The sequence below is a fragment of the Anas acuta genome, chromosome Z (assembly GCF_963932015.1).
Source record: "Anas acuta chromosome Z, bAnaAcu1.1, whole genome shotgun sequence".
NCBI classification, from domain to species: Eukaryota; Metazoa; Chordata; class Aves; order Anseriformes; family Anatidae; genus Anas; species Anas acuta.
Genome location: NC_089017.1, coordinates 4610506 through 4626360, shown reverse-complemented (window position 1 = coordinate 4626360; position 15855 = coordinate 4610506). Strand labels below are relative to the sequence as shown.

Below are 15855 nucleotides of genomic sequence, written 5' to 3'. Positions count from 1 at the left end.
GTTTCTCTCCTAGCTGGGAAAAGAACAGGTATCAAGAGGACAGACAGTTTTTCAGCATCTTATCCTGTAACATGCAACAGAAACGTGGTCTTCAAGACTCTTCATACAAAACAGTTGTCCAGTAAAATGTGCTTATATAGGCAGGAAAGGGCACGCCGGCTTCCTGAGCAGCACAACGCATTAGCTAGTCTCCTGAAGGTCACCTCAAGTATTTCATATCTTGAAAGGTCAACAGCTTCAGTAATGGGGGAAGAGTCCTGGAGCCCTGGAGCATATGCCTGCCCTGCTTTCTCTGCACTGTGTGCACTCAGATGGCTTTTATCTAGAAGCTATCAATATTTACTAAGGGCAGCTATAACATCACCCTGCTCTTGCTGCATTAGTCATGAAGGACACAAACCACAAAAACATAATGGCAAATGGTCTTGTACTTAATGCACGCTCCTGAGTCACCTGCTGTAAAGCTCCTGGGATCCTCCGTCTCACACAAGGACATTTCATAGTGTCACAGAGTTACGAGACAATTCAGGTTGGAAGAGACCCCCAGAAGTCTCTAAGTCCAAATTCCTTGCCCAAAGCAGGGTAAGCTCTGAGGTAAGGTGTGGCTGCTCAGGGCTCCACCTAGTCTGGTTTTGAAGACCACCATGGAGAGGTGGTACAACCTCTCTGAGTAAGATGTTGCACTACTTGATTGAATTCATGACGAAAAAGTTTTTTCCTTCCATCCAGTCTGAAGCTTTCTTGTTTCAATTCATTTCAGCTGTTGTCACAGAATCACAGAGTTGTAGAATGGTTTGGGTTGGAAGGGACCCAATCTAATTAGACAATCTAATTCTACCCCCTGCCATGGGCAGGGACACCTCCCCCCCAGCCCAGGCTGCCCAAAGCCCCATCCAGCCTGGCCTTGAGCACTGCCAGGGATGGGGCAGCCACAGCTCCTCTGGGCAGCCTGGGACAGGGCCTCACCACCCTCACAGTGAAGAATTTCTCCCTAGTATCCAACCTCAGGATGTGTCTCATTGTCCCTTTGTGCATTGCTGTGAAGAGCCTGGCTCTAACTTCTTGATGTAGGCATTTTCAGGCTGCTGTTAGGTCCCTGCAAAGCCATTTGTTTTCCGGACCCACCAAGCCCAGCTGGACAGTGCCATTACAGTCACTGCACGGGGCAACTGTGGCCTCCAGCTCAGGACCCAGACATCTGGGAACACTTGTGACAGGGGTGTCTGGCTTATTTAACAGGCGTAACAATTTGTGTGTGAATTCAGCATAAGAAAACATCCACATGCCCAGAGTGAGCCAGACTTGAATGCTTGTAGCATTGCCCGTGCACAGCACAACCTTCCAACACCACGTCCTTTCTGAAGGAAAGTAAGTTAAAGAACCCTCAGAAAGAAATTTCAGGTTTGAGCTGATTCGAGCTTTTATGTTTCAATATTTATTTCTGCTTCAAGTGGAAGTTTGAGATAGGCTCAGAGCAAGCTCCCAAAGGTGAATCCTGCTGAATGCTGCAGCGATTGAATTGCTCCCCTACCCATTTCCCTGCCCTCTGTTCTTAAAATAAACTGATCGATGTCCCCAGATCTTCTGCACCCTAAATGTAGGAGTTCGGCATCCAAATCCACCTCCACAGTCTTTTTTTATTTCCAAAGCAGGTCTCTCATTCCAGCTAGCCTTTTTCATTGTGTTAGGTTTCTACCACTTACAGTCTAAAGCCATGGAAATGAGGTGTTATCTAACCTCATTTATTTCAGTGCTAATCACATCAGCATCTGCACCCAGGTCCCTGCAGGAGACAGCCTGGAGGGACCACAGAGCTGCTGCCAGCCAACTGAGCTGCAGGACTCATGTTTAGAAATAACAGATCTCTCCACCTGTCTGCTTTAGGAAACACTACGGAGTCTTCAAGGAACATAAGTGTCATTTGAAATGCAATCACAGAGCAAAACTGCAGCAGACTTAGCAAACTGATTAAAACCAATGCCAAATGCTCACTAGCAACAGCTCTGAGTGCATCCAGCAGAGACCAGCTTCCGTAAAAGCAGTTGACTGTCCACTCCTTTTAAAGTCAAGCCATTTATTTAGCACCTAGCTATACAACTGGGAGCTTCTTTTCAGGCAGCGTTGGCACAGACATGCACGTCTCAGGGATCATTTTATTTTATTTTATTTCAATTTTCATTGCAAGTCATTTATGCTTGTTCTGAAATAAAATGGCCATCAGGCAGAGCAGGACACTAAGGAAATTACCCAGAACATGATGAAGAGGAACAGGAGCATTTAGTATCCACTGCATTGGCTGCAGAACGTGCACACTTGGGTTATTTATAAAGAGGTGGTGCTGTCTGAAAGAAATGCCCATCTGCCAGCTCACAGGTTTCATCATAATGCTCCTGATACTTAGAGCTTTTCTTAAATCCCCACCTCCTGGAGGCATGAAGACTGAGAGATTCTTAGACTGATTTCCAAGTCAGTCTTATCAACTGGGGGGACAAAACATACATAAATTTTGGACACAACAGCTTCGGTAAGGAAAGGCATTTTTCAAAATATTCCAGGTATCCCTTTAAGACCACAATAAGGGCCTGATTTTACAACCACCTCCAGGCAACCTTCAAGTTTTGCAGGCATAATTACGTGTGGATGCAAAGCTCAAGGCTGTTTCTGAACAGGAGGCCTTTAATGTTTTATTTTCTGGCTGCATGTCCTGTAGTTTTCTGTATCCTGTTAATGTAGATTTTTTTTTTTCCCAGCATTAATGGAGCCTGTCCTTTGCGAGGTGCTGACTTATTCCCAAGAAGTGAATTCTGCTACGAAGTGGTATATCTCCAGGAATGAAAAGGCCGTAAACAACTATTTATTCCACTTCCACTGCAAGTCTAAGAGGTTCTTTTTAAAATAGAAACTAAACCGTGTCTCAGAGTTACCCTGCTGCAATCAACATGGTTAGTGGGTAGCACAGGGGACCAGCATTGCTATCAGCATCAGTCCTGGCCGGTGTACTGCAGTGGGAAGGCAGCTCTTGCCTCGACCTTTCCTGCTAGACAGCACAATGCAGGGCTGACTGATGGTCACTCTTGAGAGTCTGGGATTACAGACATAAAGCAGGCTTAGATCCTACTCAAGGTGTGTATCTTGGTTGTGGTGCTGCCAAATGAGCTTCTCTTCCGTCTAATCCATAGCCCCAAAAGAACTCCAGGCCCCTGGATGACGCAGCTAAGGTGACTCTGCAGCAACACAACTAGTCATGACAGCCGTGGCTAAGATGAGGGTTGGGATGGAAAGACCTCATTGCATAAATTCCTGTCAAGTCCATAGGAGCTTTTCTATGATGGGTAAAGCTCTGACAAAGAACCCAGCCCACATGAGTGGCAAGGAGCCTCCCTGGAGATGAGCTATTGCAGCAGAAACTTGAACGCATGAATAAGAAATCCAAGTATGCCCCATGTTAAACCTCTACCTGCTCGTGCTGGCCCGGATGTACCACTGCCTGCAGACATCTCTTCCTTGTCCCCACAGATAGATGCCAGGACACAAATGGACTACACAGGGCTAACCCAGCACTGCAGCACAGCTGTGAACTCCAGCCAGGTTTGGGGGCTCACACAACAGCTCACGTGGGGAACAAGTTGGAGCATGTGTCACACACACTTTAGGCCCTTCATTTGGTATATGGGAGAAGTGGGATGGACAGATTCACGAATAAAGGGCCCAATCTCAATCCTGCCTGCAGAGGGAAAAGCACCACCATTGCTTTATTTAGGCTGCAGCATCCTCGAGTTCCCAGGGAGGACAGATGCACCAGTAAAGATATTTCCATTGCATAGCTTGAGAAAGACAAATTCACAGCCTGAGCCACTGAATCTGTGAAACGAATTTTTTGCTACAACATAAAGGTTAAACTGCAATAAAGTTGCTAAGGCATCAATTCAGTGATACAGATATATAAAGGCCATCTTTTTGCTAGAGTAATTTGGCCAAACTGCACAGACTTTCCAATTTACACCAGCAAAACACGTAGCCCATGGTGACAGAGCAATGTGGTCTTACAGTACAAAACCACTGTTGACAGATAGCTACGTGTCCTGGCTACTTGCCAGGCCCGAATTAACCATCTGAGCTACTAGGATGGATGGCTAGGGGCAAAAATATAACTGCCATCATCTCAACATTAGGATTGTTCTAAGTACTTCATTACCAAGTCATTACTCTTGGAGACAGCCTGATACAAAGGGAAAATGCTGATTTCATTTTATTTAATGGGAACAAAGTTCTATTGGCTGACCCTGGGCATATTACTGTAATTGATTTTTTAGTATCAATATAAGAATATATTCACTTAATTCTATTGCTTCCCATTACCTTAGAGGCTTGGAACCAATGCCCAGGTGTCAGCTCATGCTGGGGGTGCCCTCCTCTGGAGAATCATCTCTCCGTCCCCAAGGATGCACTCATTAATGAGCTGTTTTTACATAGAGGGAGTTAAGTGTTTTTCTCTCAGCATGAACTAAGAGATGCACACCTGCTTTGATGTGGTTGGCATGAGTAATTTGGGACTTGTGTGTGTTTGCAACACTCACCTCAATGAGGGGGAGTAGTATCAATAGTATCAAGAAAGCAATGCATACCCAGGGATATCCACACCAAGGGCAGGAAAGCATAGCCTGTGTCCATGCCCCCTGTCCTGTTTTCCCTTCTGTCCTCTAGGTACCTCCATTGCTAGAGTATGAGGAGAAAACCAGGACTGCAGGGAGGCTTGGCTAGCTAATGCCAGAGGTTGTGTTTGGCCCCCAAGAAGGACCCACACCTAGGGCAGAATGCCCACATGCAGCTGCAAAGGGCTTGTCGAGGCTGCATCTGCTAAAAGTTCCCCAGCTTGTGATTTAACATCAACAATTGCATGGCAGGGATGCAGCTGAGAGATTTCTGGCCTTGTTGCTTTTACAGTTGTGATTGGCCTATGCGGAGGAGGAATACGAGATACAGCTGCCCAAGTTTTCTCAATTCTGTTGGACTCCTGCACCCTCTGAAATCAGGTTGGCCAAAAGATGAATTGATAGCCCGGGGGCCTCAAGCTACTGAAGTGACCCTGCCCTCCCAAGCAGCCCAGGCAAACCTCAGACAAGTTGGCCCCAGTCACTGGGCTGGATTCCAGCTGGTGGCTGATGTGCTTGCCCAGGGTTGGGATGACCTGTCCCCTTGCTCAGCCCTGATCTCCCCTGACTTTCTCCCAGCTTAAATCAGAGCAGTTTTGCTCCCAGCCTCTCACCTTGCCATCAGTGGTGACTGCAGCAAAGACCGTGGAGGAGTAAGGGGACCAGGCAACGTCCCCTACAGCAGAGTGCAGGTCAAAAATAAACATCGGAGTCCTGCAAAGAGAGACCCAGACTCAATTAAACAGATGCCACTCTGGTAGTGAAACACTGAGCTATAAACGTGCTGCAGCCTATATACAAGGCCAGCTGCAAAAGTGGGAGATGGAGTTTTTCCCTATGCCAGATACCAGCCAGGGTCTGAGTCAAAGGCAAAGCAGAGCTGAGCATCAACCTAAATGGGCCTGGATTGGTCCCACTGTGCTGAGAAGACAAGTGGGATGTTTCTTTCTTTCTGAAAGCATTTTGAAAGCTTTCATTGCTTACAGTGAGATGTAGTCTCTTTGCTTAACAATCACAGAGGAAAAAGTGATTTTCCCTCTCTGGACTTCTGACAACGCCATTGAATATTAGAGCAGTATTGGCAACACGAAATATTTGACTCTGACTGATGTACAACAAAATCAATTTATGATTGAAAGCAAACATTTCTCAACCACTAACCCTGAACTTCATTATGTATTTTTAAACGTTGCCATTTTCTGGGGCCTCTCTTGTTCTTCGGAGGCATCTGGCCCCTCAGGCCATATTCCAGCCCCTAACATTTCTCTAGATCATTGCTCCAGAAAAATAACCCTGCCACAGCAGGTTGTTGTCTGAAGACAGACAGGCCAGTCAGGCTCTGCTGGGCTGCACTGCTTGGCAAATTTCTGGACCAGCTGATGCTAAACCTTATACATTATACTTCAGGAGCGCAATTTGATTCCTCAGCCACAGAGAACAGAGAGAAGAGAGCAATATCAACACCTAGGAGGGAAACTGAGACTGGAGCGTGAGCAGAACCAACATGTGCAGCTGGATTGTTAGGCTACACCTCACCAGCCACGCCAGGACCCAGCAGGACCTACTTGATGGTGTGATCCCAGATCTTGACGGTCCAGTCAGAGCTGCATGAAATGAAGACTTTCAAGTGGTAGGGATTCCAGCTGACTGAATCCACGGCCATGTGATGGGCTTCAAAGACATCCAGAAACTGGCTCGAATAGCATTTTGAACACTGCAATGGAAAGAACTAGTCAGTTATCACAGCTAGACTTTCTTACAGAGTTTGAGTTCCTGGAGAAAGATGCATGCAAATACTTTTATGGCCTCCCAGTCTCTTCTGGGCTGGCTGGGAAGAGGCAGCTGGTACCCAGAGGTGCTATAGACACTAAATCATTTAGCACATGCTGTTTCACCCTACTTGCAGGCAATATTGAGCTCCTCTCTGCCAAACACAGAGATGAAAATTGGTTGGATTTACAGCTGGAGCCAGGCTGCAGAGCCCACTCTTCACTGGAGGAGCTCCATCGCCTCTTGCCAGCCCGGGCTCCTGCTGTGCCTCTGTAACAGGCTCTCAGAAAGGCAGGGTTAAACAGCTCTCATGTTGCAGGGAGCACACAGCACAGTACATTTGGTCTGTTGCAACTGTAATTCAAACCTCTAATAATAACGCTCTCAGCACAAGAATGACCTACCAGACCCTTTGGCTCCAGGGGGGATTTTGGGAGCACACCCAAATTCCCTTCCCTGCCGTCACCCTGTGACAGCCTGTGAGCAGCCTGCACCACACACCTCTGCCCCAGGGCTCTTGTGCCACTTGTCACTTCCCAGAGGGGTGTGAGAACCATTGGAGGGTGGCCAGCACTAAGCCATGTCCCCGGTGGGCAGGTGGGCTACCCCATATCCCAGCTGGTGTGTAAGTTCATGAAAGGGAGGAGAAATTGCGGTCTGCTTGTCTGCAGGATACAGGGCTCAACCCACATCCTGTCAGTTCTGCGTTCTCAGAAAAATTAGGTTATCCTCCCCAGCCTTCCTCCCACGGAGGGAACTGGGGGCTTCCTTCATTAGCCACAAGGATCCTCAGCTCATGAATGAAGTCCTCTTGGTTGTTTTCTCACATGCAAGCTGTACCTACACAGCAAGTTTCGGGTGGATTCAGGATTTTCCATCCGTCTGCCTTGGTGCCGTCACTACAAGGACTTCTCAGCACCTTTCCCTGCTCCCTCGTGAATGCAGCAAAACATCATCTGCCCATGCAGCAGGATTGCTGAAGTGTTACATGACTTTAATTCTTGCAAATGAAAGCTCTAACTAATCAGGAGGCTTAACTACTTATTACACATGACATTCACTGTCTGGGAACTCTGACCCCTTTTGCTCCCAATGTCCTTGTGTGCTAGGACAGGTACTGGATTAAGGGTGCTAAACTCTTCACACTGCAGCAGCTCTAGCATCCCCGGAGGGGGACTGTGGTAGGAAACAGAACCAAGAATGTGCCTCATGTCCCGCTGAGATTTACTGACAGTGTCTGTGGCTTGCTAATAGTTTGCTGCATACCCTGTCTCTGAGCCACTGTGGCTGCGTGTAATTACGGTAGTGAAATCTCCTTTAATGGCATGTTCCATAACTTTACTTCATAATTCTTAATGTTCAGCCACCAGGAAAATTGGTACTTGGCTTGTTTTGAAAGTCACTTTGCTGGGAACAGACAGAATGGGTCACGAGTAATTCATCACAAGAGAGAGCCTGCTTTATTCGGCTGTCTTTCCGTGTAGGTGGATTGAAGGTCCCTAATACCTGACGACTTTGATCAGTAAGATCTTAACGAGATCTATCTACATTCAACAGATCTGTAGTGCTCAGAGGTCTGCTTTCAGAGCCCTGTTGGGGCTGAGCCTGTGATAGGGGCAGCTCTCTGGTCACTAGTAGAGGAGGCCTGTGACACTCGGGTGTGCTGACCCACCTTGCAAGTCTGGCTCAGAGCTGAGGTCCAAGCCTTGGCAGGAAAGGGACCCACAGTTTTCCCATGAAATGAGCAGCAAAAGGGGCCCTGTAGGGCCTGGATGGTGTCCCTTCTGAGAAACAGACCCTGTGTGCCTGTCTGAACCCTCAGCCATACGCTGTGCTCTGGCACTGCCTGCCAGTCCCACACCACATTCGTCCCATCCTTCAGTATTGTCCCTGCTGTGTGAGACTGGGCCGTGGTCTTCCCCAGATGTGTGTTGAAGGAAGACCACGAACTTGAGCAAAAGTTCAGAAAGAAGTATGACTTTAACAAATAAAAGAGTTTCTGAGCTACCTAGAACTGCTGGCAAAGTCCTCTGCTACTACTCACTTTAAAAAGCATACAGTTATTAGACACATGTCAGGATGAAAACAAAACCACTGGAAAATGTGACGCCTAACTTCTGACAAGACAGCTTTGAAGAGCACGAGTAGATTCAAGGAGCAGGCATTTGTGCAGCCTGTCTGATCTTCTGCAGCACTGCTCAAATATGCTGAAAGTGTTTTTCTCCTATTTAAATGGTGGTAGGTGTGTGTGAATAGTAAATGGTGTTTTTATGATGGAACAGGAAAGCAAGAATGTGTCTGTGGCGATACATGAAACCAGTAACGAGATGACTGGTGACAGGGTTACAAAACAAATGGGAGGAATACTGAGAGGAAAGGACAACTCCAAGGACGCACAACTTATTCATAATATTCATTATTAGAACTTCAATTTATCCTAAATGTTAGTCTAACATAAAACTCAGTTGCATTGATGGTGAACAGATGTTATTAGTGTCCTTATACCGTAGAGGGTTTCTTTAATTCCCTATCAGAAATACTGAGAGTCAAAGTAATATGCAGATCTAAAAAAAAATAATCTCTTTCAAAGGAATTTTGAGTCTGGCAGCAGAAAGAGTACTGCCCAACACCAGCACTGCCAGGCACACCAGGACACCCAGCTGTTCCTCAGAAACTGCCAACTCAAACGTCTCCCATGGTGTCGTGGACTGCTGTTACAGCCACATCTGAAGCTGTTGGACTTTTGCTCAGTGTCCTCTTGTGCAGATTTGTAAGAGAAGTGCTCAGATTTGTAGAAAGGCTTCCAAGTGGAAACGGGTGAATGTGAATGCACTGGGAGAAACAGCAGGAGAGGGTAAAAGAAAGAACCTATGTTAACTGATGGCAAATGCAGCCAATCAAATGATAAGATATCCAGACAGAACAAACTGAAGCCACAAAGATAGAGTGGCAAGAAGATAAGGAACAAAACTCAAGCCTTAAAATATCCAGACAAGGAAAACAACTTTGCCTAAGATGGGGCAAGACAAGATACCAAGGAAAAAGCTCTCTCCATTCCTGAAGGGTAACTGGAAGTCGGAGCATATCCAGAAACCAGTTTGTCATCATCAATTAAGGAAAACCCAAGAGATGTGATAACAACTCAGCAGTCAGTGTCCTTTGTCCTCTGTAGAGCTGCAAGAAATCCTGGCCTGACCACACAGGTACAAATGTCCTGGTGCTTGGTATGAGAGAATAAGTTAGAGTGAAACCAGTTTTGTTGAAAATAAGAATAATCTTTTATTTCTATATAGTCTTGCACTGAATTTTATGATATTAATTTGTTACACTCTCAAGCGAACTGCCTAAGACTGAAAAAAACCTCTCTCACATGAAAATGCACAAATATTACCGCATTTTTTTCTGTTGTGCAGCTCTGCTGACTAAGAAGAAGTTCTGACCAAAGACCTGAAGTCACAATAAAGTTTTAATGTGAATCTCAGAGGCCATCCTTTTTTGTACCAAAGCTGAACAATTCCTAAACAGCAGATAAGATATGCAAAGAGGCAGTTTTGCATTACAGAACCACATTAATGCAGAAACAGTTTGTTCTCTATGTAAAAAGGGCAATAGATAGGTCTGTGTATAATTAAAATAATGATTTCTTGGCTTCAGAAACACTATTAACTAAGCCATTTAAAAAAAAAATCACTGTAATCATTCTGCAGCTAAAGAATTAACATATTATAATGCTATTTGTGGGCATGCCCGGTCTTTGAAAAAATGCCTCTCTGAAATTCATTTTTCAATTTATTTAATAAATAATCTAAAATTCAGCCCATGTGGAGAGCAGTCCATGTGTGATCCCTGACTCATACAGCACGTAAGAAGTCTGTCCTTCTCACTCAACATGCAGTGACATGGGAGTGCAGCACCGAGATCCAGGCAGCTCACTGCCACCCAGCGCAGCCGCTGAACCCAAAAGCTGCCCAAATGGCTGCAGGATTGTCAGTGCCCTCAGCACCCAAGTGGGGCAAGGCTCTAATCCATGGTTAATTCCAGTAATGGATTCAAATGTGTGGTTTTCAATAAAATTTGGGATGAAGGTGTGTAGTAGTCCGTAAGAAATGTCTGGAACAGCAGCAACTTGTTGACCCCAAAGCTTTTGAAACTGCTTGCAGCAAACTCCTGGGGGACATTGAGGGTCCAAGCATTTTTGCCCCATTTTTTGTGGGTACCGTGGAGGCCAGCTTGTCTAGGCACTGAAGATTTCTTATCCCTGTGTTACTCCATACAGTCTGATAGATTATTGCCTCTGCATTCCTATGGGAACACCTGAATTTGACAGGGCTGTGTTGCACACCAATGCAAGAGTGGTCCATGTTTCTCTAAAGCCCAGCAGTGCCACAGGAATGCTTTGTTGTTACCAGCAACCCTGAAATTGGCCTTCATACCAATAAAAGAAACAATGCTGTCCAACAGTCTCTCTCTGCATTTGTTCACCCAAGAAGTGGTTAAATGCCTGTGGGGCTTCGTGCTGGGATCACTCTTTGTGTTAAAACCCATCCTAGCTCCAGCTTCACTAAATATCATCCACATTTACAGTTCCATCAATGCAAACGCTCCCAAATTCTGTTCCTATTCAGTGATCCTGCAGGAAGGATTTCCTTTGCTGTGTAACTCAGGCAGGACACCAGTCTGAACACTTCTCTTGTAGGGTAACTGACAGTCCCACCTAACACTGACATCCACTGTTGTACTCGCTGACATCCATTGCTCCCCTAAGCACAGAGGAAGTTAAATCGTGGTTCAAACATGTGGTTCCTTACTACATTTTGATCAGGACTAGACACAGCAGTACTTGAACAACTTAGAGTACAATACCCAAGGTACCAACTACTGACTACTGCAGCTGATCAGACAAGTGAGAACATATGCCCATAACTGAGCAGATGCTTTCTATCCCGAGAGCATAAACAAAAAGCCATTGCACCTACTCCACTGTCCATCACCCATCAGCCCAGCACCCCCATTTCTCCCACTTTCTTTCTGCTCCTGTCTTGCCAAATGCAACTGAGCACTACTCAGAAATCCCCCCTAGATACTGCCTGGCAGAGGGACGAATTTCAGCCACCAACATCCCTCTGGAAGGGACACATATTTGTTAAGTCTGTCTTGCTTAAGTATCTTGATTGATACTGATTTCAGAGTACTGTTCCATTTGGGTTCTTTTTCTCTGTTTTGTTTCCACTTTGCATCAGGACATGGGAAGGAGCCTGCTGCATCTTCTAGGGGTGCCTGGATAACTTTGCTCTGCAGGTCAGCCTCCTGCTGATGGTCCAACCCTAACACAGACAGGCTGTGGCTACGATGTTAACAAAGCTGAAAAGCCAGCTCAGAGACGTGCTGGGCAAACAAAATTTATGTAAGTATTATAAGCAGTAAAATGCTTTATATTCAGGGTTAAATACAGCAGAGCTCAAAACTTCCTATTTTTAGCTTGTTTTCTTAAGAAAAAAACAATGTCTGTTTCCTGCTGTCTTCTTGTCTCTCCTCTCAAGCAACTTTTGACCTCACTTGCAATTTCAGCCAAAGTTGGCTGCATGGGGGACTTGGCAATATTAAGGTCTTACACATTTCATGAAAAGGGACAGCTGCAGAGTGCAAACATTTGGGCAATGCCCCTCACCATGGAAAGGCAATCAAAACTCGGCCCTGTCCTCACCATGTGGCTGGAGCTGGCCGGCTAACAAATGCCAGCAGGAGCTTAGCACCATTAGAGGAGACAGTGAGAAACTGGATATAGGAGGGTGATGAGAAAGTGGGGCTGGGGGAAGGAGCTGGGATCTAACTGTGGAAGGGAAGGGCTGCAGGACACCAGCCCATGGGAAATACGGTTTCATTAGCCTCACTGTTCATAGGATAACAGGTCTAAAAAGGAAAAGAGATGAGATTTTTTCTGCCATTTCCCTGTAGCCATAAGGACAGAGGATTGATGCCTTTTAACTTCTGCTCTGATCATAGTTAGCGCCTCACTTGCACAGCTGCAATCTGCAAAGCATTCTGGGATGCAGTTTGCATGAAAAACGTTTCTGCAAAATAATGTCTTAATTGGGTCTGCACAGAGAGCTCCCCGTGACCCTCTGGGGCTCTGTGCTGGTCTCTGGCTCACCACAGGGATCTGAGGGCAGGACCAGGCTCTGAAGTTGTACTTTGTTGCTGTCTGAGCAAACAGTTAAGATGATGAACCTGAAAGACAAGCAGGGGTCAGGGGATGTAAAACAAGGGACAAAGAAGCCATTCTTACCTTATAGATCTTTCCCTCTTCAGTACCAACGAGAAACAAATAGTCTATCTTTTTGTGAAAATCAAACGATGTCCCGCAGCCTGTTAACAGAAGAAAGGAGTCAGAGAGAATTGGTTCATCTGCCCAGCACACACTCCCTGTCTATACTACATGCACATTGCCAATGTTTCCAGAAGTGATTTATTAGCCAAAAGCTCCCCAAAGAAATTAATCCAAAAGCCCTTCCCTAGTTGTGTCTTTCTCCAGCACTCACAATTTGAAGAGACAACACAAACAAAGGGGAAGGGGAACTGGAAGAAGGGTGCACTGACTTGGAGGAAGCCTCGTGGCAGGTCAGGAGCTGAATTCAGCTCTCCAACACGTTGTCCTTACCCTGCTCACTGGGCTGGGCTGCCTCTCAGCTGGCCCAAGAGATCACTTGCTGTTGAGATTTGATGCCTGCATAACAACAGCCACAGTATGTAATTTGCTTTCTAAAGCAACACGCACTCCAAGACTGCCACCGAGAGCCCTGGCTATACAAAACACAACCACTCCAGGAAGAACTGACACAGACCTATAATCAGCAGCGCCTGCCAGATGGCCTCTAAAGGCAATGGCACCCAAGGGAGCCTCCATCATTCTCTTTGGGGTCAGCCTCGGCCCCCACACAAATAAGAGAGTTGTTTAGAAAAACAAGACTCCTTTTTGAAAACATCTCCCAGTAGCTCCAGCTTCTGGTTCAAGCAGTCTGCTCTCATATATGGCTACAAGGATCCTGCTAGGTGCAGAAAGCTCATCAGCACTGCACTCTGTGCTCAGTCACTGCTATTATTCCCATTCTCAACCATAGTCCTACCAAGCCGATTATGAAGTTTAACATCTGTCTTTGATTCCAAAAGTTACTAAGGCTTCCAAGACACCAGCTGCCCTGGACACAGCAGCATCCTCCAGTGCAGCAGTGGGAGCAGTGAGTGTCAGTTAACAAAGTTTTGTTTTGGCAGATTGGCTGAAAAACGCAATTCACTCTGGTAAGAATTTAAAATGCCTGGTGCAAATATAAGAGTCATGAAGACCCAGCCTGCCCCTATTATTTTCTGTTGGTTGGTTTTCACAAAAATGTAAATAGATTCCCATGCATTGAAGGGTTCAGAGAAGAAACGCCACATGATAACTCCTTTGCCCTCTTCATCCCTGGCTCAGAAGCCATTTAGCAGGCTCAGTTCAGTAAAGGCGATAGCAAAGGATATGATTTGGGAACAAATCTTTCGTCAGGCACAGAAGGATTCTCTTGACTTCAAAAGCCTCAAATCAAGCAACATTGTGACCTGTATTTAAAACAGGCATCAGTCACAACAGGATGTGATTTCTTGAGATCTTCTGGCTTCTGCTCCCATGACAGATGCAACATCATCCAAAAAAGTAAACTTGAATGGTGGTGAAAGAAAATTTCAGAAGGGTCCAGAGCAGAAGGCAGGATGTCCGCTGACTGCCAGAGCAATTTCAATCTCCTGACCAGCAGGGACAACCACAGCAATCATCAGAAGACAAATCAGAACAAGCAGACAAGGCTCAGAAGCACATAGTTACAGAGAACTTTTTGCAAAGGCAGCTGAAAACAGCATTATGTCTTAAGCGATAACAAAATGTAGATCTCAAGAGAATTGTTAAGGTCATTTCAACCCTGTAATGCTGTCTGCATTTTTTAACATTTAAATAGATTGTTAAATATTCAAGGCAAGTCTCCAAAAAATCCATTTCCCAGTAACACTAACAAATAATCCTGAAGCCTCTGGGAGTTCTGCAGTGTACTGCTGGTCTTTAGATGGCCTCCTGGAATCTGTGTGGCAACGCAAAAACAAATTGTTCGGCAGTTACTAGCCTAGGAACATCCTTAAATGCAGAGCAAGTGCCTCCTCCAAACCCAGACCACAACTTCATAGGGAAAAGCAGGATGATTAGGGGATTCCTCAAGGCTCCCCGTGTAGTTTGGGACTTCCAGAGGTGACTCACCCAATCCTGTCTCAAGCACAGGACAGCCAGGATGAGGGGATTCAGCCTAGAAGGACTGTACTGTTCCCACTTTGTACTGGGGGAGCCTAACATGCAAATAGGGAGCTCAGAATGGATGTTGTGCTTTTAGAAAGCCAAAGCCAAAGGAGGCACATCCCACTGTAGGCTGGGTGAGCTGTGCACCCAGAAGAGGGCAAAGGTTGCTTTTCATTTTGATTTGGCCAGCTCACATCAACGTCTGGTAGGAAGAACAAAACCAGCTTAGGTTTGACAAATACAGGTAATGCCCACACCTTGTTTGCACTGGGATGTCAGGGCAAAGTGAACATTTTTGGAATTAATGTTCATCTTTTTCTGCAAGCAAAGACAAGCAGCAAACCTTGACTCAATTAGTGGCCATTGCTTCCAGGCAGACTTTGCCCTACCACACGTTCAAAGCCAGGAGGAGTAACCCTTCCTCAGTCCTTTTCCATCTCAACATCCCACTCCCAATTTAATTCCTCTGAATGACTGATTAGAGGCTTTGTGTCAGTAATTAATCAGCATGGCAAGGACTTGGGCTCCTACCAAGCGTTTGCAGCTGCAGCCCCTCTGGCCCCTGCATCGTTGTTCCCTCTGCTGACAGCTTGATGACATCTGTATGAACCAGCTCATTCTGCAAGCAGAGGAGATTCCACATGAATAACAGGCTTTACAGCAACAATACAGAGACATTCAGTACTTTCAAATGGCAAATTTTATGGAGGAATTTTAAAAAGCTTTCCAAAAGTTGTTTAATGTTTCATGCCCGCAGTTGGCAACTTGCTAACATGCTGTTTTACATAAGGCCTCCAGGAAACTGGTATTTTGAAGCACTGGTACTGAGAGCCACTTGTACATCACCCGGGCACATGCAACTGACCTGGACAGCTTCAGGTTTTGAGGTCAATGTTTTAAAATGTGGGTTGACACTGTCAGCTTAAATCACGGTGTTAAGTGAAGTCACCCCGCATGGCTGAAGATGGGTATTGTGTGTTATTGTGGAGCTAACTAAACCCACATTAATGGATAGTAACTCACCACCTCACCAGTCCCCTCTTCTTACCATCCCCCTGTTGTCCCCTGAGCAGCCTCAAGTCCCAGTACTCACAACCTCCTGGGCTCTGAGATTCAAAC

General features: G+C 45.9%; 1 protein-coding gene across 3 annotated transcripts in view; it reads right to left on the bottom strand.

Moving 5' to 3' along the window:
* Window positions 1-15855, bottom strand: part of DNAI1 (dynein axonemal intermediate chain 1) — a 137192-nt gene that overhangs the window by 33894 nt on the left and 87443 nt on the right. For 2 of the 3 annotated variants that reach the window (XM_068667934.1, XM_068667935.1), the window contains exons 15-18: window positions 15268-15355; window positions 12709-12788; window positions 6218-6366; window positions 5267-5366 (exon numbers count right to left, since the gene is read on the bottom strand). In XM_068667934.1, the coding sequence (XP_068524035.1) occupies window positions 5267-5366; window positions 6218-6366; window positions 12709-12788; window positions 15268-15355 (417 nt within the window). The remainder of the gene's footprint in view (window positions 1-5266; window positions 5367-6217; window positions 6367-12708; window positions 12789-15267; window positions 15356-15855) is intronic. The other variant, XM_068667936.1, reaches the window with a different exon arrangement.